Here is a 22121-nt window from a genome sequence, read left to right on the forward strand (position 1 = left end):
GCTCCACCGCCTAGTAAAACAGCCTGGTTTGAATGGTCTTTCCGGAAATAAGGGAAAACCTTTTCTCCCAGTAGAAGACTTCAGAGTGTGAGTCCAAGACCGACATCTCTCATCTTGATGATGCGACATTCTACCAAACAGAATCCCTGGGACTACTCTTGCTCCTCCGAAAGGCATCCTTCAAGCAGCAGCATGGCTCACCAAGGGCCCGAAGAAATCAGACCACATCACATCACAGTACAGGATCTCGACTGGCTCTCCTTGCAAGCCAGGATCATCGCCAAGATCAGCTGCATCGCTTACTACAACCTCTACACCAAGACTAAACTACCAAGCCAACTAATATGTGGAGGTCAATGTCTGAAAGAGCTCAGACACTGCCAGATTAGAGACCAAACACTTCAGGAAAGAGAAAGCGAGCCTTCTCATCATACCCCGCCCCAGGATCTGGAGCGTTATACTCTCTGACATCAGATCATCACCAACCCTCCTCCAATTTAGGGAGAAATGGCTTTCCCCCCGTACAATGCTTCATCCTTTAGAAATATCAAATTATACATACGTATGTAGAAGTCGGAGAGACAAAGGATGGGTAGTGAGATACAAGTAAGGTTGGGATTTTAGAATGGAAGAGGATATTTATAGAGAGCGTGCAGAGGAGTGCAGGAAAGAAATATACACCAGCCATCCAAGCAGACTTTGAGGGGCAGCTGTACCTGGCACTTGTAGCTTTCCACCAGACTCTCATATTGCCGCACTGTAGCCTTTAGTTGTTGCACCTCTGCCTGGGCCTGGTTCAGCTTCTCCTCCACTGCACAGGTAGTTGCCTAAACAGAAATATATTGACTTTAGAGTCTACGCTTCCCTCAGCAATAAGCTGCGGAGCAGCACAAAATATCCTGAGCACAGCACCAAAGACCAAAATACATCTGTTCTTGAGCGGAATCTTTGAAATACTCTCTGAAGGTCTAAGTGGAACGAGGAAGTGACTAATCAGCTCCAACTAGAAGAAAAAAGACAAAGTTACTCACCTGTTGACTAGCTCTAAACACCAGCTTGCAATGTCCCTCAAATATCGGCCAGAAATGCAAAAGAAGCATCTAAATCCATGAAAGGTACAGTGCTAGAGAAGCAAAATATATTTGTGAACGCCGATCTGAATCTAAAATGAATAGGTTACTGCTTTATGACAGAGATGGCATGATGGGTCCTCACCCCATCTGTCTCTCTCTTTCACCAAGTCATTGTTTTCCTGCTCTTTCAGGGGATTGCTTCTGCTATTCCTAAGGACTGAATCAAATTGCAAGCTCATCTTCTCAAGATGCAATGGGCTCGCCAGAGTCGCCAGAGTCTATTTTGTACAGATTATGAATAAAACAGACTTTAATGGCGGGGCTCACCGCCTACTTGCCAGCCTCACTGATGTCAGCGTATTCGATTTTGAGACCCATCGAGTCCATGTCTTTGGCTTACTTCTGAGCCAAACAATGCCTTCTTCCGACTGCCGCAACAGTCACCAAATAAGGTTGCAGATCACACTACTAAAAACGCAGATCTAGATGTGGAGCGTTGGCTTTCTCCTACAGAATAATCGTTCTGCAGGTGGCTGAAACCAAGACTATCTTGACAACCGGCTCAAAGAGTCCTGGGTCCAGAGCCAGTATTGATTTTTGGAATCAGAGTGTCATCCTTCGGTAGCAATCCCGAAGAGGGTGGTGAATCTGGAGGAGCCACAGAAGCTGACGAGCGTGCAGGAGGCTTGCTCCAGATAATTGTCATTGTTCTAGGAGGCAACATCCCTGCAGAACACATTCACTTTAAAGAGGAATCATGTCTTGACAGTGGAATCTGTTGACTGATGGTTTCCATGTAGTTGGGTCTTCGGGGACATAAATTGGTCTTGACATCGAGTGTCATCTTGATAAGGGTCCTTTGACTGCGGAGACTTCGATCAATATTTTGCTGGACCTCAACTGTGACCACACTGATGTGAAATTAAAAAGAATGACTGGAAAGAGACATTGTAAAATGTCACATGAATGGGAAGAAGCGCACAGGAGAGTACCAACGCACTGTGTGGCAATGGAGCTGCTGCGTGTTCAAACGGTGCACAAAGTCCTTTTCAGTATGACAATTTAACCTCATTTATTCCCCTCTCTGAGGCATTTGAGTCATCACAGCATGCACATTATCAAGGGCCCATTCAACGATGATGAAATGAAAGGAAAAGGGGGCACAATGACCAGGTGAATATGAAAAGCCCATTATGAAGACCACCCTGTCAGGATGACACTGTAGAAGGGTCCCCGTATGACGAATGCTGCAATTTGCTTTGTCACTGGAGGTCCTGGACTCAAAGACCTCACTAGTCAACACACTGTTTAATAGTCAAATTATAGGAGCCCTCAGCAGTGAGTGAACAGTACCTCAGCCCATCGAAATGTCGACACATCTCTTAATGGAACACATTCCTCGTTGTATTTCTACATGTGTGTGCAACAACGTAGCCAGAACTCTGGTATGTCACACAGTGATGCCGAACCTGGCACCAGGTAGCCGTCTCTGGTGAGAGACTAAAAAAAATACAAGGGTCAGTGGCTACTGGGATAAACCAATACGGATACACTGATATCAACCAGTAACACTTTACTTGGGGCAGCTCAACCACCCCAAGGCAGGCTTTGGGGTGGGCACGGTGCCAGAGACAAGGTCTGGCTTCTTGGTGAGGACCAAATGGCTGGAGCAGAGTAAGCGGCAAGGGCCAGACAGAAGGCTCTGGAGAGGGGGCAGGGCGCCCATGGCAAGGGCCTCCTCATCTGGCTGCAGTCCATCATGATCACATCAACTGTTGATCGTTGTGTAAGCACATCTTTTTTTCTCATTTCTTTTCTTTGAGGAAGTGGCTGATGGAAGAGAGTCTGTTACACTTTGCAGAGAAGAGTTTTTCCTCTGACGTCACAGCTTACAGGTGGGAAGGTCAATAGAGAGCAAAGGCTTGATCACTGAATAGGGAAAACACACGACTTTCTTTCCGACTCAATGTACGCTTACCCTGAGACTTATACATAGATCGATTGAGAACACAAACTAGGGACAGGCACATAATCACATGTCATGTTTGCTTAATGCTGTTCAGCGTGTGTTAACATAATTAAAGGTTGAGGGGAAATGGGGGGGACTGGTGTTTCTTTATATTCTCATGCACTCACAATCTGCTTCCTGCAAGGGAGAAGGAAACACAACACAGGTGTGATTCAGTGAGGAGCCAGCTTGCAACCATAGTGCACAGCCCTGCTGCTCTATGCGCTCGGACACGGTCACTGTACGGAAAGGACTCTGGCACTGGTGCTGCCCATGCTGCTCCTGCTCCATTTTTTCGGATAATCTGCTGCTGCCCGTGCAGTGCCCGTTTCACACTATGGCTCTGCGTGAGAAGCTCCTGTTTCTACACACACTATTTGTTGTGTGAAGGACATTTACCTTGTTACTGCCAGCGCTGGGCGTGAAGGAACTTACTATTAAATTTAGATTTAATAATCAATACTCAGGTCTTTGTCCACTACTCTATGGCTGATGCAGGGAGGAGGCGGGCGTAGGTATCTAACATGAGGCTAGGTAGCATCATGTCAATTCAGACCAAAGCAAGGGCCTATCATGGTTGATGATGGATGGAGATAGCTGTAGCTCCTTTCCCCAAACCCCGACACAGGAGGAGGAGGAACCCTGAGCCCTGTGGAGTACGAACCTGCTGCGAACACAGGCATCAAGCACTCTGCTTTGTCACAGGTTGTTATAAGGACTATACAGTGGGAGATGCAAATACAAACAAAACAGATTTAAAAAACAATAAATGATAAAAAGTGAAGAGACAGGAAAAAGTAAAATAGAAAAAAAGGTTGAACCCTCAACACTAACACGAAGCACCCCACTTAATGCCTGCTGTTAAGGAGTGGAACAATCTTAAGAAATACTGGGAGGGTTCCATTTGGCTTTCTACACAGGCAAGACTCATGCGCAGAGAACTGCGACTGGTTCACTAGAGATACCATACGAATACTGCTTCCTTGTCAACTGGGTAAAGGTTGCAAGTTTTACAACCCTCAAGAGCAAGGAGTCTCCTGGTGATTCAAGAGGCCTCCAGGAGGTGAGATCAAGTCCTTGATCTTCTCAATTACCCCACAGCGGCAGGAAACAATCCGACCATTGCTCTAGAACAACTTCAACTCTACTAGGTTCTGAAACTCATCTTGAAAGTTAGCTTTTTCTGCTTTCTCTGCTTGTTGAGCTAAGAGCACTTAACATCAGGGATGGTGTCTTTGTTCTTACCGCAGTTATGTGTTTTACATTTCTTCATTTGTTTTCTGTTTTAGCATTGTCTGCCACAAATCTGAGTGGTTTAAAACAGCATCAAATAAACAACACTTACTAACTGTACACTAAATGACCTAAGGTGCCAAAAAGCTACATTCCCAACCCTGGGCCTCCCAAGTCCAAGATTGGGTGGAATGTGGCTTACATATTTCAAGCTTCTCCCCAGCACTGAGGGTAGAACGAGTGACAGAGCAATACTGACCTTCAGTCGATCGTATTCAAGTTTTATGCATTGGTTTTCCTGAGTCAGTCGGTGCATCTTTTCTAAGAGACACTCCTTCTCTTGCCGCGCCTTCTCCTCGATGCACTGCCGTTCCTCTATCAGCTCCTGCACACGGCTGCCGAAAGAAATCAGAGTCTCAGACGTTTACCAGAATCCAAAAGTGCCCCCAGTTGAGAATGGGGAGCAATGCTACTCAAGTCATTCAACAGGATCACCCCACCCCACTCCTCCAGCAGGACACAATGAATTCTCTCTCCGTAAATGCACGTCCCTCAAACATTAAATCAACCCATACCCAAGACATAGCCCACGCTGTCAGCTCTAACAGGTTCTACTGCAGCCGGAAGTCATTTATGTATTACGCGGTGGAAAAGTGAGAGCGGCTGCTGCAAGGTAGAGAGGAGTCCAAAGGGTGGACGAATGAGGTTGTGAGCAGAAAGTAAAGTACTGTCTGTTAGTGCAGAGCAGGAGAGTGCATCTGTGATGAAGATAAATGTGGTTAGTTACTGTGTAGGTGGGCTGGGGGAGGTGCGAGCGAATGTGAGGGAATTATCGCAGAGGCTAGTGACAGAAACATGTTCAGAGTTTGATTCTTCATCCCAAACTAACTCTGATCTCGCAAGTTCAGAGTTCAGACAACAAAAAACAGGAAACAACAGATTTTAGAGCAAGAGAGACACAAACAAGTGTTTGGGCTCAAAGTAGTCTACAGTGTGGAAACTGCCCTAGTGGGACTGTGAGGGTCCCTCAACCATTATTCATATTCAAATAAGGAGCATCAGTATCACAAGTTTCCTTTGATGCATCTAATTCACCCTTCCCACCTAAAACGACAACAGCTCTTAGGACTAAGGCACAGCCCTTCTTCCACTCAAGTGTTGGAACCAAAGTTCCACCTTCCTCTCCTAGTATAAATCTACCTTCTGAAACAAAGTCCCAATCCTATCCTTTTAATAACATCTCCTACTAGTGTCCTCAGTCTCCACCCTCCATGCAAAGCTCCACCTTCTGAAACAAAGACACAAGCCTATCCTTGTAATAACATCTCCTACTCTAGCAGATCTCCGCTCTTTTGTCTTAGGTCGCCATCCTCTACGTAATGCTCCATCTTCACGGTCTAATAGGAAAACAACACATTAAAAATGAAGCCCCACAACGCCCCCTCAATGTAACTCAACAGTCATTCTCCACAACCCCCATCCTGATATGGTCCCCCACATTCTTCTTCTCTCGCCAGAGCCCCAATAGTGCCCCCCACAGGCCCCGCTGAGAATACGTACATGCTGAGACAGGTGACCTCATCTTCTAGCTGCTTCTTCTCGCACTGCAGTTTGCTGACTTTGGCTCTCCAGGTCTCCACGCAGGCCAAGGCTTCTTCCAGTTGAGTTTCCTGCAGCCATTAGAGTGAGCGAAGAAAACAGGATCAGATGCAGTACCCTGCAGCAGGCGCTTTAACTCCTCGGCTGCTTAATTGATGCATACATAAACCATACAATCTGCACTATGTCAGCTCTTATAACATGTATATAGAAATCATGCACACGAGGTACACCTGCCAAGGGAAGCACAAGACAGGTAAGCCAGACAAGACAAGTCAGAAGATAGTTCAAGGGGTGGTGCAAGCTCCTGGCCCTGAAGCTAGCTCTCAAGTCATACTGTTAAACATCCCACTAGGGATTGTGGTGGAGTAACACGCCAGGGCCGGGAGAAGAAAGAATGATGGCAATGGTGTGCATAAGCCCAGATTAGTAGCTATAGGACTGGAAGGTTCAGGATCTCCAGGCGCTGAAAAGCTGTGGCGCTGTTTGAGAAAACACATACCTTTCCTTTCAGCTGGCATGCTAACTGTGCCAAGGATTCCTCACACCGTTCTGCTCGTTGCCTCTGGGCACGCGTGGCCTTCTTCAGGTCTTCTTTGTCCCGGTCAGCCCTCGCCTTAAGATCTTGCATTTCTTTCAGCACCTTGCAGAGCTCCTCCTTGTGCATTGCTTCATTGCCGTCAAGAGACTGCGAAGCAGGGAAGGGAGAGGTGGTTACCAGAGAGGACAACAGACCAAATGACCAGCCTGATTTGTCTCTTTCAAAGCACTGCAAGAACACTAAAAGCAGATTCATTTCCAGTAAACTTTACTCACTATAGGAACTCATGCATTCCATCACCCAGCTAGACAGTACTAGAAACAGTGCCTCACAACCTTAATAACAGATGTGCAGGAGCACCCACTTCAGCCACGCCCCTCCTCTGCTCCAAGCTCTTTCAAAAGTGGACCTCTTTTTTCTAGTAGAAGTAAATCATGGTCAGATCGCCGCAGAGGAGACAGAGTGCAAGAAAAAACATTATTGGGAACGTTTACTCAGTATTACGTCAATTAGACCATTCAGTTGCAAAGAAAGATTCCAAAAAGTGAACAGGAACACAGATTTGAGTATACAATCTGGGCAAAACTATTCTCCAACATGATCTGCTCAAATGGGGGAGCCCTGGCACTAAAATGCAATGCACGGGTTGCCAAGAAGGGTGGGGGATTAGCCCAGCTGGCTGTGCCACATTGGGCCTTCTTGAAGCCTTGAAAACTCAGGGTCGCTTACATCGGATAGCCTGAGTGAGCTTGTCTGCTTGATCATTTATACTTCGAAGAGCACTGCTCTCTTCAGCTCAAGGTACAATACAACGTGCGCCAGAAGAGAAGGCTGTGTCTTTGACTGCTGCAGGATCGAAGAGTAACAAGTAACATCCACACTTGAGAAACTGTTTGGACGTACCCAGATCAAAAAGAAGGGAGCTCTACAGACGAAATCCTTCCAGCTTTTGATGGATGATTGGGAAAGAAAAGCTCAATGAAAAACATCCGGATTCAAGCAACAAATGCAAAGAATTTGGGGGAAAATAACAGCGGGTTCTAAACACGCTCCTCTTCAACGAAGACAACATGAGCTCCTCTGCAGAATGAGCGTGCAGTGCTCCTTGTGCCAGTAACCAACCGCAAAAATATGCGGTTACTGCTTTAATGTCACCAGAGGTCCTGGGTTCAAAAGATATAAGAGTCAAGATTCAGAACCACACTGAAGGCTGGTATCAGAAGAGGCTTCCTCACTAGGAAAACTTCCAAATGTCACCCAAAAGCCTGCTTTCACATGGAACAAATCGGAGAGGCACCCCTACTTTCCAACTTCATATGAACAGGCAGAGTGTGAAGTTCACTGGTGTACGGTTTCCTGGCTGCTCCCAAGATGGCCGATTCACCTGGAAAGAATGAGGCAACGACAGCTTGAGATCCTAGATCTATCACTCATGATCGCCTATTGACGACTGGGGGGACTCTGTGGCAATGATTGGTGGACTAACATTTCCTCTAGGAGTCCGTGATTAAACTGAGTGTAATAATCCTGGTGATCGACCTGCATATTTATCCTTCCACCACTGATAACATGAGTAGCCCTGGGCAGGGTGAAGATGAGGCCAGCTATCAGATCCAAGACATCTTTCAGTTACTGAGAGTGCAAACTAGGTGTCGTCGAATGGCAGCTGTGCCCTGGGAAGTAGAGGCAGAAATAGCCTTTCCACTGTCACAAGCTTAACGGCGGGACCAGTTGAGGCCAAAACAGTCACTAGGATTATCAAGAAGCAGAGCTGTGTTTCTTTCTCTCATCTGCAGCGTCTAAATGACCACTTTGTAGTGGAGACAGAGAGGAGGAAACACTAATTCTGCTGAAGGAGGAGTGAGTAGTCCATATAGGACAGGCCATTCCTCTTCCTTGATGTCAATATGGGTCATGGCAGGTTACCTTGTAAGGCAAATACTTGTGTGAGAGTGAACCTCCCCTTTGGAATGTACTGAAGTGTTTTGGCAAAGACAAACGTATGATGCTTCGCTCCGGCTACCTTAAGACGTACAGTCCTTTCGCGAGGTCCTTCCATACCTTGCTCAGCCTATATCCATCCCGGAGGAGGTCTTAAGGCAGATGGGGGACTCATTGTCAAGGACCAAAGCTCCATTCCCAGACCGTGCAGGACTTTGACAACAGATGTCCACATGGTTGATGGAAAACACTGTAGATGTGTACCTAGTTTAAATCAGAACTCTCCTGCCTTTTTCAGCGGACGGCTTTAAAGGCCAAAACCCCTAGCTTTTAACTTTAGCACCCAGATGCTTTCAGCTACACCCTGCAGCTAAGAGCCAATGGAATCCAGTGATACCCCAATCATTATCTTACTAATCTGATGTTCTGAAATGCAGGAAGGAAGACCCTCAAAGAGGTTGGTTTCAGTGGACCAGTAAATTACATCTTTCAGCCAATCAGCATTTAATTTAAGAAGTGTTCACCAATTAGCTTAGCTTTCTTCGACCCATTCCTTGACATTGAGCCTTCTCAAGACTTCTATATTCTCATCTCATCTCATGTTCTTATATTCTCATATTCTTCTTTGTGGTATTCACCACTTATTATTTTACCCTTGCAGTGATAGCCCATTGTGGCTCAGGTCTGGAATGGTTGTAATCCATCCTATGCCTTAGTCCTCACTCTCCCCACCTGGTTTCTACCCACCAGCATTCCCAAGGACCTATCCCTGGTTACCCCTTTTTTCATTAACTAAATGATTTCCTCATTTTGAATTTCCAACCATCTTAATTCAGATGAAACAAACCTTTTATCATTTCCATCGTTCACTTCTCATCTCCTATTTCGTATTCAGATTACTTTACATCTATATGCCGGTGGATGGCTCTCAGATCTTTCATACTGAACTGCTCAATGCCCCACTTTACAAAGGATCCTCCTTCCTGTGCACTAGTGGCCTGTTACTCCTGTCTACGCGGTCCAGACCCACTCCCTAAACGTTGTCACTCCCTAAATACCTTTTCCCTTTTGGTAAAAGCCAAACTTTGCCATATAAATCCACCTCTGCCTTCTAGGTTATCCTGTTTTAGGTTTAAACCTATAATAACTGATACAACCCCACCGCAAGAGAAACAGTCCAGATCAGTGTAAACATATAAACACCTGAAAAACAACAAACTGAAGTGCCATTCAAAGAAAAGAAAGTGAGAGACAATAACTAATTTATTTCTGAAGGAGCCACACAATGTAACCTTGTTAAACAAGGTAGCAGCAAAAAAGACGTGATTGTTTGGCAGCATTTAATTATTTCACTGGTTGAAGAAATGGCTGGCTCATAAAAACATTGTTCAATATATATCATCACATTTACCAACAGAGACAGACTAGGAAAAACACTTGCATGCATCAGCCCCCTTTTCGAACAAATTAGTATTGATAACAGGTCAACTACTAATGGCCCAGGCTTTAACAGTGCAATGCAAGGTGTAGCGGCAAAGACTGCGGTCACTATTCACATGGGATAAAGGTGAAAACATGATAAGACTTTCCACATACCAACAAAATGTATAGCTACAAAGGGTCCTATTGTTATGGATGATACCTGCAGCTAACCCTGGTTTATTACCCAACTGTACTTTACTGCTGGGGCTTTTAACCCAGTTACAAAATTAACATCAAAATTAAGTCCCAGAATAAAATGAGATGCCTGTTAAAAGGTCAGGACTAACATATAATGAAACATTTGCTTTTGAAACTCTTGCTAACTAAGAATGTCCACACAAGAGCAGCACCTCCTTCCGTTAGTTAGGAGAAGAGTGCAGGAAAGCAGAGGCAAGCATGCCTAAAGCATTATGCTTCCGGTGCCTTAGAATGAAGGGCTACAAATTAATCTGCTGTAACAGTTTTAAAGGTCTCGCAAGGTACTATGTTGTTGGCAGGGTTGACCACCCCTACAATGTGATAATATTCAGTAAGGAATAAATTGCAAGAAGCTCCGTTGGTGAAACTGGGGCACCATAGTTGGAGCCAGTACAAGTTGCGAGCAAGATGACTCATGTAGAGACAGTCTCACTCCGCCAGTCCCCAGACAGAGCTTCTTGCCATAAAAAATAAGTTACAGGTACAAATCCCCTATAACAGTGTAACAGGGAGGCGGGGGACACCACCAATGTGGACTGGTGGAAGACCGACGTTCCTTACACCTCCTCTCTCTCACCGCTTCAGGACACCTGGGAGACGGAGTCCGAAGCGTGGTGGCACCAACAACCCCTGCGAAGCGGGGACTGTTCCTTTAACGAGGCGGAGTATGCAAAAGAAGAGACAAACCCCTATGATGCGTTGCTGTGCAGAGCAAGCAGCTGGAAGAATGAAGACACGCCCCCTGATGACGTGGCATCGCGAGGAGTGGACAAGAAGCCGGAAGAGGAAGGAGAGGTGTGTCCCGACACCTGGGAGAAGAGAGGAGAGCGAACGGAGACTACGGAGAATGGAGGAGGATCGAACGAGGAGATTGAGGAGAAGCGGAGAGCGGGAGAAGCTGTGCCTGGAGGCCAACAATACCATGCATCGCCCAGCCACACTCAAGGAGGAGTGTGGCTCACTCAGGTGCGTCAACGTATTTCGGGTTGGCTGGGGCTGCGTGGCAACGCCATATAATTAGTGTAAATATCGTCCTCACTACCCTACCTATTTGTTCCCGAACCCCCCCTACCTCCTATCCTCACTGTATTATCCTTCACCAGTCCTGCACACTATTACTCTGTATAGCGCACAAGCAACCGGTGTCCTCACTCCCCTGGTGCCCTGGGGGGGGGGGGGAAACGTTACAGCAGGAATACAAAGCGCTAAAAGCCCTCTATTTTTCTTTCCCGCATGTGGCGCTGGAACCTGAGAAGAGAGGGAGAACAGGAATCCCCAGAGACAGAGACAAGGCAGACCAGTCCACGAAGACCCCGCGCTCTTGCCGACACCTTGGACCCGGCAGCCCTAGCTCGAGAGAGACTCACCAAGAGGAAGAAAAAAAACCTTTATTAGAATAAAACCCCATTTACCCTGCTCTAGTGTCCGAGGCCCTCCTTCTGAACCTCCACAAACAGGTTACAGTGCTATTCAGGACACACAAGAAGCAGGGTAAGTGAATCACTTACCTATGCACACTACAAAGAAGTGTGCTACCATGCGGTCTTGAAGAAAGCCCAACGACCTGCAAGGGCACGAGGGCTGAAACATGTCGAACAATCGCACTTTTTAATAGGTACAATAGAACAGTGACCCTTCTATTTACGCACTGCCTCACCGTTTAACCTTACCCCATCATCAACATAATTCAATGTATCTTGATAAGATGGCGGTATTTTTAGACTCACTTTACTCTCACTTTCACAATCACTGATCACTACTGCGAATACCAGTCGGTCTCTCTCCAGGCGGAGGAAAGCATAACAAAAGACCGGATGATGATGCTTTTCACGTCATAATGCTAGCGGATAATGAAGATATACTGCACCAACGGCTTAAACGTGACTGAGGGTTTTTAAAGATGGGCAGACCCTAAGACCCTGGTTAATAACAGGACAAGTGATTCATTCTCTCTTGATTATTTACACACACGCTTATACAGGCCACACACACATATCTAGGATAGATGCATTTAGGCAAATTACTTATGGCGCACACTTTAGGAATATGCAAGTGCTACTGTTTCATCTGAACTGCTTCTGTTCATCGTATTAGTGCTATGGTAGAAATGTATCTACTATTTACTATCTTGGTACTAGGAGTCTCGTACGACTGCTTCCGTCACCCGCAGCACATATGATTTACACCCGATTGTCACTGGACCAATAAATACTTATTGAAACGTCCTAATCCTCACCCTGTGTATTTTCTGAGAGTAAGCAAGCACGAGTGCCCTGAGCTAAAAGTACTGTACTGTTTTCCACGATCCCTGAGGAATCAGCGTTGTCATGTTCAGTGGTTGCCAGTACCTACCTACACCACTCTAACATAAAGGGGGGTGGTAGTGGCACTGTAGAGCTAGCTGGTCCAACGTCTGACATATCCTGTGGGGACGGGTCCGAAAGCGGTTGGGACACCGAACCCTCAGTTTAGGTCATCCAGGTCCTGGGGGACTCCTAGGAACTACACGTCATGGAAGGTGCACTGAGGCACTATATGCAATCCGATGCTCCTTGGGCAGATCAGCTTCCGCTGTGACCCATGCTGCTCCGCCCCTTCCATGACGGCAGCAGCCTGAGGGTAGACAGGCAATAGTGCAAATAAATTTGAAATAAAACTCAAGCAGAGGAGCCAGAGGTCAAAGAGACACAAAGCAAAGTACACAGTTCTAGGTATTCTGCTGTGATTGGGAGTGGATGATGGGGTGCACGCGTTGGTGCTGGTGGGGGTGGTGTCAATGGAGTGAGTGTTTGATCTTGTGTGAGGAGTTACCCGTAGCGATCCCGGCTAGAAGTTGTATCCAGGGGGGAGCAGGGAGGCGGCTCTTACCTGGATCTTTGCCCTCAGGCAGTTGTTCTCACCCTCACATTTCTTCAGCTGCGCCTGTAGATGGGTCTTGGAGCATTCGATGGACTTTGTGAACTCTGTTGCCGTTTGAGCCAGATCCTGATACAGAACAAAAGGGAACATTTAGAACTGTCGGAGAGCTCCCCCGAGGGGGAGATGCAGAACAGAGGAAAGAAAGAGCGCCCTCTCAGCTATGGAAGGAGGCAAAGTGAGGAAGAGATCCTTCCCGACACGAGAGGCCACGTTTGGTCGGCGGAAGGAGATGTGGAGAGACTGTAGGCGTGAGGGTGAGGAGGTAGGGAGTGCTGATGAGAGCTCCCTCCCACCCACGCAGAAACTAGAGGAGAGGGGAAAGGGAGGTAGGAAGGGATAAGGAGAGCTCCCCCCCACCCACTGTGTGATGATGAGACATGCAGAAACTAGAGGAAAGGGGAAAGGGAGGGAGGAAGGGACGAGGAGAGCTCCTCCCACCCACTGTGTCATCACATGCAGAAACTAGAGGAGAGGGGAAGGGGAGGTAGGAAGAGATGAGGAGAGCTCCCCCCTACCCACTGTGTGATGATGAGACATGCAGAAACTAGAGGAGAGGGGAGGGAGGTAGTAAGAGATGAGGAGAGCTCCCCCCCACCCACTGTGTGATGATGAGACATGCAGAAACTAGAGGAGAGGGGAAAGGGAGGGAGGAAGGGATGAGGAGAGCTCCACCCCACCCACTGTGTGACGAGAAGACATGCAAAAACTAGAGGAGAGGGGAGGGAGGTAGGAAGGGATGAGGAGAGCTCCCCCCCCCACTGTGTGATGATGAGACATGCAGAAACTAGAGGAGAGGGGAAAGGGAGGGAGAAAGGGACAGGGAGAGCTCCCCCCCCCACTGTGTGATGATGAGACATGCAGAAACTAGAGGAGAGGGGAAAGGGAGGGAGGAAGGGACAGGGAGAGCTCCCCCCCCCCTGTGTGATGATGAGACATGCAGAAACTAGAGGAGAGGGGAAGGGGAGGTAGGAAGAGATGAGGAGAGCTCCCCCCACCCACGGTGTGATGATGAGACAAACAGACACTAGAGGAGAGGGGAAGGGAGGTAGGAAGAGATGAGGAGAGCTCCTCCCACCCACTGTGTCATCACATGCAGAAACTAGAGGAGAGGGGAAGGGGAGGTAGGAAGAGATGAGGAGAGCTCCCCCCCACCCACTGTGTGATGATGAGACATGCAGAAACTAGAGGAGAGGGGAAAGGGAGGGAGGAAGGGATGAGGAGAGCTCCTCCCACCCACTGTGTCATCACATGCAGAAACTAGAGGAGAGGGGAAGGGGAGGTAGGAAGAGATGAGGAGAGCTTCCCCCCACCCACTGTGTGATGATGAGACATGCAGAAACTAGAGGAGAGGGGAGGGAGGTAGGAAGAGATGAGGAGAGCTCCCCCCCACCCACTGTGTGATGATGAGACATGCAGAAACTAGAGGAGAGGGGAAAGGGAGGGAGGAAGGGATGAGGAGAGCTCCTCCCACCCACTGTGTCATCACATGCAGAAACTAGAGGAGAGGGGAAGGGGAGGTAGGAAGAGATGAGGAGAGCTCCTCCCACCCACTGTGTCTTCACATGCAGAAACTAGAGGAGAGGGGAAGTAGGAAGAGATGAGGAGAGCTCCTCCCACCCACTGTGTCATCACATGCAGAAACTAGAGGAGAGGGGAAAGGGAGGGAGGAAGGGATGAGGAGAGCTCCCCCCCACCCACGGTGTGATGATGAGACAAACAGACACTAGAGGAGAGGGGAAGGAGGTAGGAAGGGATGAGGAGAGCTCCCTCCACCCACTGTGTGATGAGAAGACATGCAGAAACTAGAGGAGAGGGGAGGGAGGTAGGAAGGGATGAGGAGAGCTCCCTCCACCCACTGTGTGATGATGAGACATGCAGAAACTAGAGGAGAGGGGAGGGAGGTAGGAAGGGATGAGGAGAGCTCCCCCCACCCACGGTGTGATGATGAGACAAACAGACACTAGAGGAGAGGGGAAGGGAGGTAGGAAGAGATGAGGAGAGCTCCTCCCACCCACTGTGTCATCACATGCAGAAACTAGAGGAGAGGGGAAGGGGAGGTAGGAAGAGATGAGGAGAGCTCCCCCCCACCCACTGTGTGATGATGAGACATGCAGAAACTAGAGGAGAGGGGAAAGGGAGGGAGGAAGGGATGAGGAGAGCTCCTCCCACCCACTGTGTCATCACATGCAGAAACTAGAGGAGAGGGGAAGGGGAGGTAGGAAGAGATGAGGAGAGCTTCCTCCCACCCACTGTGTGATGATGAGACATGCAGAAACTAGAGGAGAGGGGAGGGAGGTAGGAAGAGATGAGGAGAGCTCCCCCCCACCCACTGTGTGATGATGAGACATGCAGAAACTAGAGGAGAGGGGAAAGGGAGGGAGGAAGGGATGAGGAGAGCTCCTCCCACCCACTGTGTCATCACATGCAGAAACTAGAGGAGAGGGGAAGGGGAGGTAGGAAGAGATGAGGAGAGCTCCTCCCACCCACTGTGTCTTCACATGCAGAAACTAGAGGAGAGGGGAAGTAGGAAGAGATGAGGAGAGCTCCTCCCACCCACTGTGTCATCACATGCAGAAACTAGAGGAGAGGGGAAAGGGAGGGAGGAAGGGATGAGGAGAGCTCCCCCCCACCCACGGTGTGATGATGAGACAAACAGACACTAGAGGAGAGGGGAAGGAGGTAGGAAGGGATGAGGAGAGCTCCCTCCACCCACTGTGTGATGAGAAGACATGCAGAAACTAGAGGAGAGGGGAGGGAGGTAGGAAGGGATGAGGAGAGCTCCCTCCACCCACTGTGTGATGATGAGACAAACAGACACTAGAGGAGAGGGGAGGGAGGTAGGAAGGGATGAGGAGAGCTCCCTCCACCCACTGTGTGATGAGAAGACATGCAGAAACTAGAGGAGAGGGGAGGGAGGTAGGAAGGGATGAGGAGAGCTCCCTCCACCCACTGTGTGATGATGAGACATGCAGAAACTAGAGGAGAGGGGAGGGAGGTAGGAAGGGATGAGGAGAGCTCCCTCCACCCACTGTGTGATGAGAAGACATGCAGAAACTAGAGGAGAGGGGAGGGAGGTAGGAAGGGATGAGGAGAGCTCCCTCCACCCACTGTGTGATGAGAAGACATGCAGAAACTAGAGGAGAGGGGAGGGAGGTAGGAAGGGATGAGGAGAGCTCCCCCCCCCACTGTGTGATGATGAGACATGCAGAAACTAGAGGAGAGGGGAAAGGGAGGGAGGAAGGGATGAGGAGAGCTCCCCCCCCCCCCACTGTGTGATGATGAGACATGCAGAAACTAGAGGAGAGGGGAAAGGGAGGTAGGAAGGGATGAGGAGAGCTCCCCCCTACCCACTGTGTCATCACATGCAGAAACTAGAGGAGAGGGGAAGGGGAGGTAGGAAGAGATGAGGAGAGCTCCCCCCACCCACTGTGTGATGATGAGACAAACAGACACTAGAGGAGAGGGGAAGGGAGGTAGGAAGGGATGAGGAGAGCTCCCTCCACCCACTGTGTGATGAGAAGACATGCAGAAACTAGAGGAGATGGGAAGGAGGTAGGAAGGGATGAGGAGAGCTCCCTCCACCCACTGTGTGATGAGAAGACATGCAGACACTAGAGGAGAGGGGAAAGGGAGGGAGGAAGGGATGAGGAGAGCTCCCCCCCCCACCAACTGTGTGATGAGAAGACATGCAGAAACTAGAGGGGAGGGAGGTAGGAAGGGATGAGGAGAGCTCCCCCCCCCCCCACTGTGTGATGATGAGACATGCAGAAACTAGAGGAGAGGGGAAAGGGAGGTAGGAAGGGATGAGGAGAGCTCCCCCCCCCCCACTGTGTGATGATGAGACATGCAGAAACTAGAGGAGAGGGGAAGGGGAGGTAGGAAGGGATGAGGAGAGCTCCCCCCCCACCAACTGTGTGATGATGAGACATGCAGAAACTAGAGGAGAGGGGAAAGGGAGGTAGGAAGGGATGAGGAGAGCTCCCCCCCCCCCCACTGTGTGATGATGAGACATGCAGAAACTAGAGGAGAGGGGAAGGGGAGGTAGGAGGGGATGAGGAGAGCTCCCCCCACCCACTGTGTGGTGAGAAGACATGCAGAAACTAGAGGAGAGGGGAAGGAGGTAGGAAGGGATGAGGAGAGCTCCCTCCACCCACTGTGTGATGAGAAGACATGCAGAAACTAGAGGAGAGGGGAAAGGGAGGAAGGGACAGGGAGAGCTCCCCCCCCCCCCCACTGTGTGATGATGAGACATGCAGAAACTAGAGGAGAGGGGAAAGGGAGGGAGGAAGGGACAGGGAGAGCTCCCCCCCCCCACTGTGTGATGATGAGACATGCAGAAACTAGAGGAGAGGGGAGGGAGGTAGGAAGGGATGAGGAGAGCTCCCTCCACCCACTGTGTGATGAGAAGACATGCAGAAACTAGAGGAGAGGGGAAGGGGAGGTAGGAAGGGATGAGGAGAGCTCCCCCCCCCCCCACTGTGTGATGAGAAGACATGCAGACACTAGAGGAGAGGGGAAAGGGAGGGAGGAAGGGATGAGGAGAGCTCCCCCCCCCACTGTGTGATGATGAGACATGCAGAAACTAGAGGAGAGGGGAAAGGGAGGTAGGAAGGGATGAGGAGAGCTCCTCCCACCCACTGTGTCATCACATGCAGAAACTAGAGGAGAGGGGAAGGGGAGGTAGGAAGAGATGAGGAGAGCTCCCCCCACCCACTGTGTGATGATGAGACATGCAGAAACTAGAGGAGAGGGGAGGGAGGTAGGAAGGGATGAGGAGAGCTCCCTCCCACCCACTGTGTGATGATGAGACATGCAGAAACTAGAGGAGATGGGAAGGAGGTAGGAAGGGATGAGGAGAGCTCCCTCCACCCACTGTGTGATGATGAGACATGCAGAAACTAGAGGAGAGGGGAAAGGGGGGTAGGAAGGGATGAGGAGAGCTCCCCCCCCCCACTGTGTGATGATGAGACATGCAGAAACTAGAGGAGAGGGGAAAGGGAGGGAGGAAGGGATGAGGAGAGCTCCCCCCCCCCCCACTGTGTGATGATGAGACATGCAGAAACTAGAGGAGAGGGGAAAGGGAGGAAGGGACAGGGAGAGCTCCCCCCCCCCCCACTGTGTGATGATGAGACATGCAGAAACTAGAGGAGAGGGGAAAGGGAGGGAGGAAGGGACAGGGAGAGCTCCCCCCCCCCCACTGTGTGATGATGAGACATGCAGAAACTAGAAGAGAGGGGAAAGGGAGGGAGGAAGGGACAGGGAGAGCCCCCCCCCCCCACACTGTGTGATGATGAGACATGCAGAAACTAGAGGAGAGGGGAAAGGGAGGGAGGAAGGGATGAGGAGAGCTCCTCCCACCCACTGTGTCATCACATGCAGAAACTAGAGGAGAGGGGAAGGGGAGGTAGGAAGAGATGAGGAGAGCTCCCCCCACCCACGGTGTGATGATGAGACAAACAGACACTAGAGGAGAGGGGAAGGGAGGTAGGAAGAGATGAGGAGAGCTCCTCCCACCCACTGTGTCATCACATGCAGAAACTAGAGGAGAGGGGAAGGGAGGTAGGAAGGGATGAGGAGAGCTCCCCCCCCCTGAGTGATGATGAGACATGCAGAAACTAGAGGAGAGGGGAAGGGGAGGTAGGAAGAGATGAGGAGAGCTCCCCCCACCCACGGTGTGATGATGAGACAAACAGACACTAGAGGAGAGGGGAAGGGAGGTAGGAAGGGATGAGGAGAGCTCCCCCCCCCCCACTGTGTGATGAGAAGACATGCAGAAACTAGAGGAGAGGGGAGGGAGGTAGGAAGGGATGAGGAGAGCTCCCCCCCCCACCAACTGTGTGATGAGAAGACATGCAGAAACTAGAGGGGAGGGAGGTAGGAAGGGATGAGGAGAGCTCCCCCCCCCCCCCCACTGTGTGATGATGAGACATGCAGAAACTAGAGGAGAGGGGAAAGGGAGGTAGGAAGGGATGAGGAGAGCTCCCCCCCCCCCCACTGTGTGATGATGAGACATGCAGAAACTAGAGGAGAGGGGAAAGGGGGGTAGGAAGGGATGAGGAGAGCTCCCCCCCCCACTGTGTGATGATGAGACATGCAGAAACTAGAAGAGAGGGGAAAGGGAGGGAGGAAGGGACAGGGAGAGCCCCCCCCCCCCACACTGTGTGATGATGAGACATGCAGAAACTAGAGGAGAGGGGAAAGGGAGGTAGGAAGGGATGAGGAGAGCTCCTCCCACCCACTGTGTCATCACATGCAGAAACTAGAGGAGAGGGGAAGGGGAGGTAGGAAGAGATGAGGAGAGCTCCCCCCACCCACGGTGTGATGATGAGACAAACAGACACTAGAGGAGAGGGGAAGGGAGGTAGGAAGAGATGAGGAGAGCTCCTCCCACCCACTGTGTCATCACATGCAGAAACTAGAGGAGAGGGGAAGGGGAGGTAGGAAGAGATGAGGAGAGCTCCCCCCACCCACTGTGTGATGATGAGACATGCAGAAACTAGAGGAGAGGGGAGGGAGGTAGGAAGGGATGAGGAGAGCTCCCTCCCACCCACTGTGTGATGATGAGACCTGCAGAAACTAGAGGAGAGGGGAAGGGGAGGTAGGAAGAGATGAGGAGAGCTCCCTCCCACCCACTGTGTGATGAGAAGACATGCAGAAACTAGAGGAGAGGGGAGGGAGGTAGGAAGGGATGAGGAGAGCTCCCCCCCCACTGTGTGATGGTGAGACATGCAGAAACTAGAGGAGAGGGGAAGGAGGTAGGAAGGGATGAGGAGAGCTCCCTCCACCCACTGTGTGATGATGAGACATGCAGAAACTAGAGGAGAGGGGAAAGGGGGGTAGGAAGGGATGAGGAGAGCTCCCCCCCCCCACTGTGTGATGATGAGACATGCAGAAACTAGAGGAGAGGGGAAAGGGGGGTAGGAAGGGATGAGGAGAGCTCCCCCCCCCCCACTGTGTGATGATGAGACATGCAGAAACTAGAGGAGAGGGGAAAGGGAGGTAGGAAGGGATGAGGAGAGCTCCCCCCCCCCCCACTGTGTGATGATGAGACATGCAGAAACTAGAGGAGAGGGGAAGGAGGTAGGAAGGGATGAGGAGAGCTCCCTCCACCCACTGTGTGATGAGAAGACATGCAGAAACTAGAGGAGAGGGGAAGGGGAGGTAGGAAGGGATGAGGAGAGCTCCCCCCCCCCCACTGTGTGATGAGAAGACATGCAGACACTAGAGGAGAGGGGAAAGGGAGGGAGGAAGGGATGAGGAGAGCTCCCCCCCCACTGTGTGATGATGAGACATGCAGAAACTAGAAGAGAGGGGAAAGGGAGGTAGGAAGGGACAGGGAGAGCCCCCCCCCCACACTGTGTGATGATGAGACATGCAGAAACTAGAGGAGAGGGGAAAGGGAGGGAGGAAGGGATGAGGAGAGCTCCTCCCACCCACTGTGTCATCACATGCAGAAACTAGAGGAGAGGGGAAGGGGAGGTAGGAAGGGATGAGGAGAGCTCCCCCCACCCACGGTGTGATGATGAGACAAACAGACACTAGAGGAGAGGGGAAGGGAGGTAGGAAGAGATGAGGAGAGCTCCTCCCACCCACTGTGTCATCACATGCAGAAACTAGAGGAGAGGGGAAGGGAGGTAGGAAGGGATGAGGAGAGCTCCTCCCACCCACTGTGTCTTCACATGCAGAAACTAGAGGAGAGGGGAAGTAGGAAGAGATGAGGAGAGCTCCTCCCACCCACTGTGTCATCACATGCAGAAACTAGAGGAGAGGGGAAAGGGAGGGAGGAAGGGATGAGGAGAGCTCCCCCCCCCCCCCACTGTGTGATGATGAGACATGCAGAAACTAGAGGAGAGGGGAAAGGGAGGAAAGAAGAGATGAGGAGAGCTCCTCCCACCCACTGTGTGATGATGAGACCTGCAGAAACTAGAGGAGAGGGGAGGGAGGTAGGAAGAGATGAGGAGAGCTCCTCCCACCCACTGTGTCATCACATGCAGAAACTAGAGGAGAGGGGAGGGAGGTAGGAAGGGATAAGGAGAGCTACCCCCACACTGTGTGATGATGAGACATGCAGAAACTAGAGGAGAGGGGAGGGAGGTAGGAAGGGATAAGGAGAACTCCCCCCCCCCCCCCCACTGTGTGATGATAAGACATGCAGAAACTAGAGGAGAGGGGAAAGGGAGGTAGGAAGGGATAAAGAGAGCTCCCCCCCCCCCCACTGTGTGATGATGAGACATGCAGAAACTAGAGGAGAGGGGAAAGGGAGGGAGGAAGGGACAGGGAGAGCTCCCCCCCCCCTGAGTGATGATGAGACATGCAGAAACTAGAGGAGAGGGGAAAGGGAGGTAGGAAGGGATGAGGAGAGCTCCTCCCACCCACTGTGTCATCACATGCAGAAACTAGAGGAGAGGGGAAGGGGAGGTAGGAAGAGATGAGGAGAGCTCCCCCCCACCCACTGTGTGATGATGAGACATGCAGAAACTAGAGGAGAGGGGAAGGGGAGGTAGGAAGAGATGAGGAGAGCTTCCCCCACCCACTGTGTGATGATGAGACATGCAGAAACTAGAGGAGAGGGGAAGGAGGTAGGAAGGGATGAGGAGAGCTCCCTCCCACCCACTGTGTGATGATGAGACATGCAGAAACTAGAGGGGAGGGGAAAGGGATAAGGAGAGCTTCTCCCACCCACTGTGTGATGATGAGACATGCAGAAACTAGAGGAGAGGGGAAAGGGAGGTATGAAGAGATGAGGAGAGCCCCCCCCCCCCACTGTGTGATGATGAGACATGCAGAAACTAGAGGAGAGGGGAGGGAGGTAGGAAGGGATAAGGAGAGCTCCCTCCCACCCACTGTGTGATGATGAGACATGCAGATACTGGAGGAGAGGGGAAGGGGAGGTAGGAAGAGATGAGGAGAGCTCCTCCCACCCACTGTGCGATGATGAGACATGCAGACACTAGAGGAGAGGGGAGGGAGGTAGGAAGGGATGAGGAGAGCTCCTCCCACCCACTGTGTGATGATGAGACATGCAGAAACTAGAGGAGAGGGGAGGGAGGTAGGAAGGGACAGGGAGAGCTCCCCCACCCCCCCCCCCCCACTGTGTGATGATGAGACATGCAGAAACTAGAGGGGA

At 50.6% G+C, this 22121-nt stretch overlaps 1 protein-coding gene across 4 annotated transcripts in view; it reads right to left on the minus strand.

Annotated features, from left to right (window-relative positions):
• ODF2 (outer dense fiber of sperm tails 2) overlaps positions 1-22121 on the minus strand; it is a 417376-nt gene that overhangs the window by 22107 nt on the left and 373148 nt on the right. For all 4 annotated transcript variants that reach the window (XM_086924894.1, XM_086924895.1, XM_086924892.1 and 1 more), the window contains 5 exons: positions 12944-13060; positions 6416-6601; positions 5875-5984; positions 4574-4709; positions 717-827 (listed from right to left, as the gene is read on the minus strand). In XM_086924894.1, the coding sequence (XP_086781020.1) occupies positions 717-827; positions 4574-4709; positions 5875-5984; positions 6416-6601; positions 12944-13060 (660 nt within the window). The remainder of the gene's footprint in view (positions 1-716; positions 828-4573; positions 4710-5874; positions 5985-6415; positions 6602-12943; positions 13061-22121) is intronic.

The sequence above is a fragment of the Lissotriton vulgaris genome, chromosome 5 (genome assembly GCF_964263255.1).
Source record: "Lissotriton vulgaris chromosome 5, aLisVul1.2, whole genome shotgun sequence".
Classification (NCBI taxonomy): Eukaryota; Metazoa; Chordata; class Amphibia; order Caudata; family Salamandridae; genus Lissotriton; species Lissotriton vulgaris.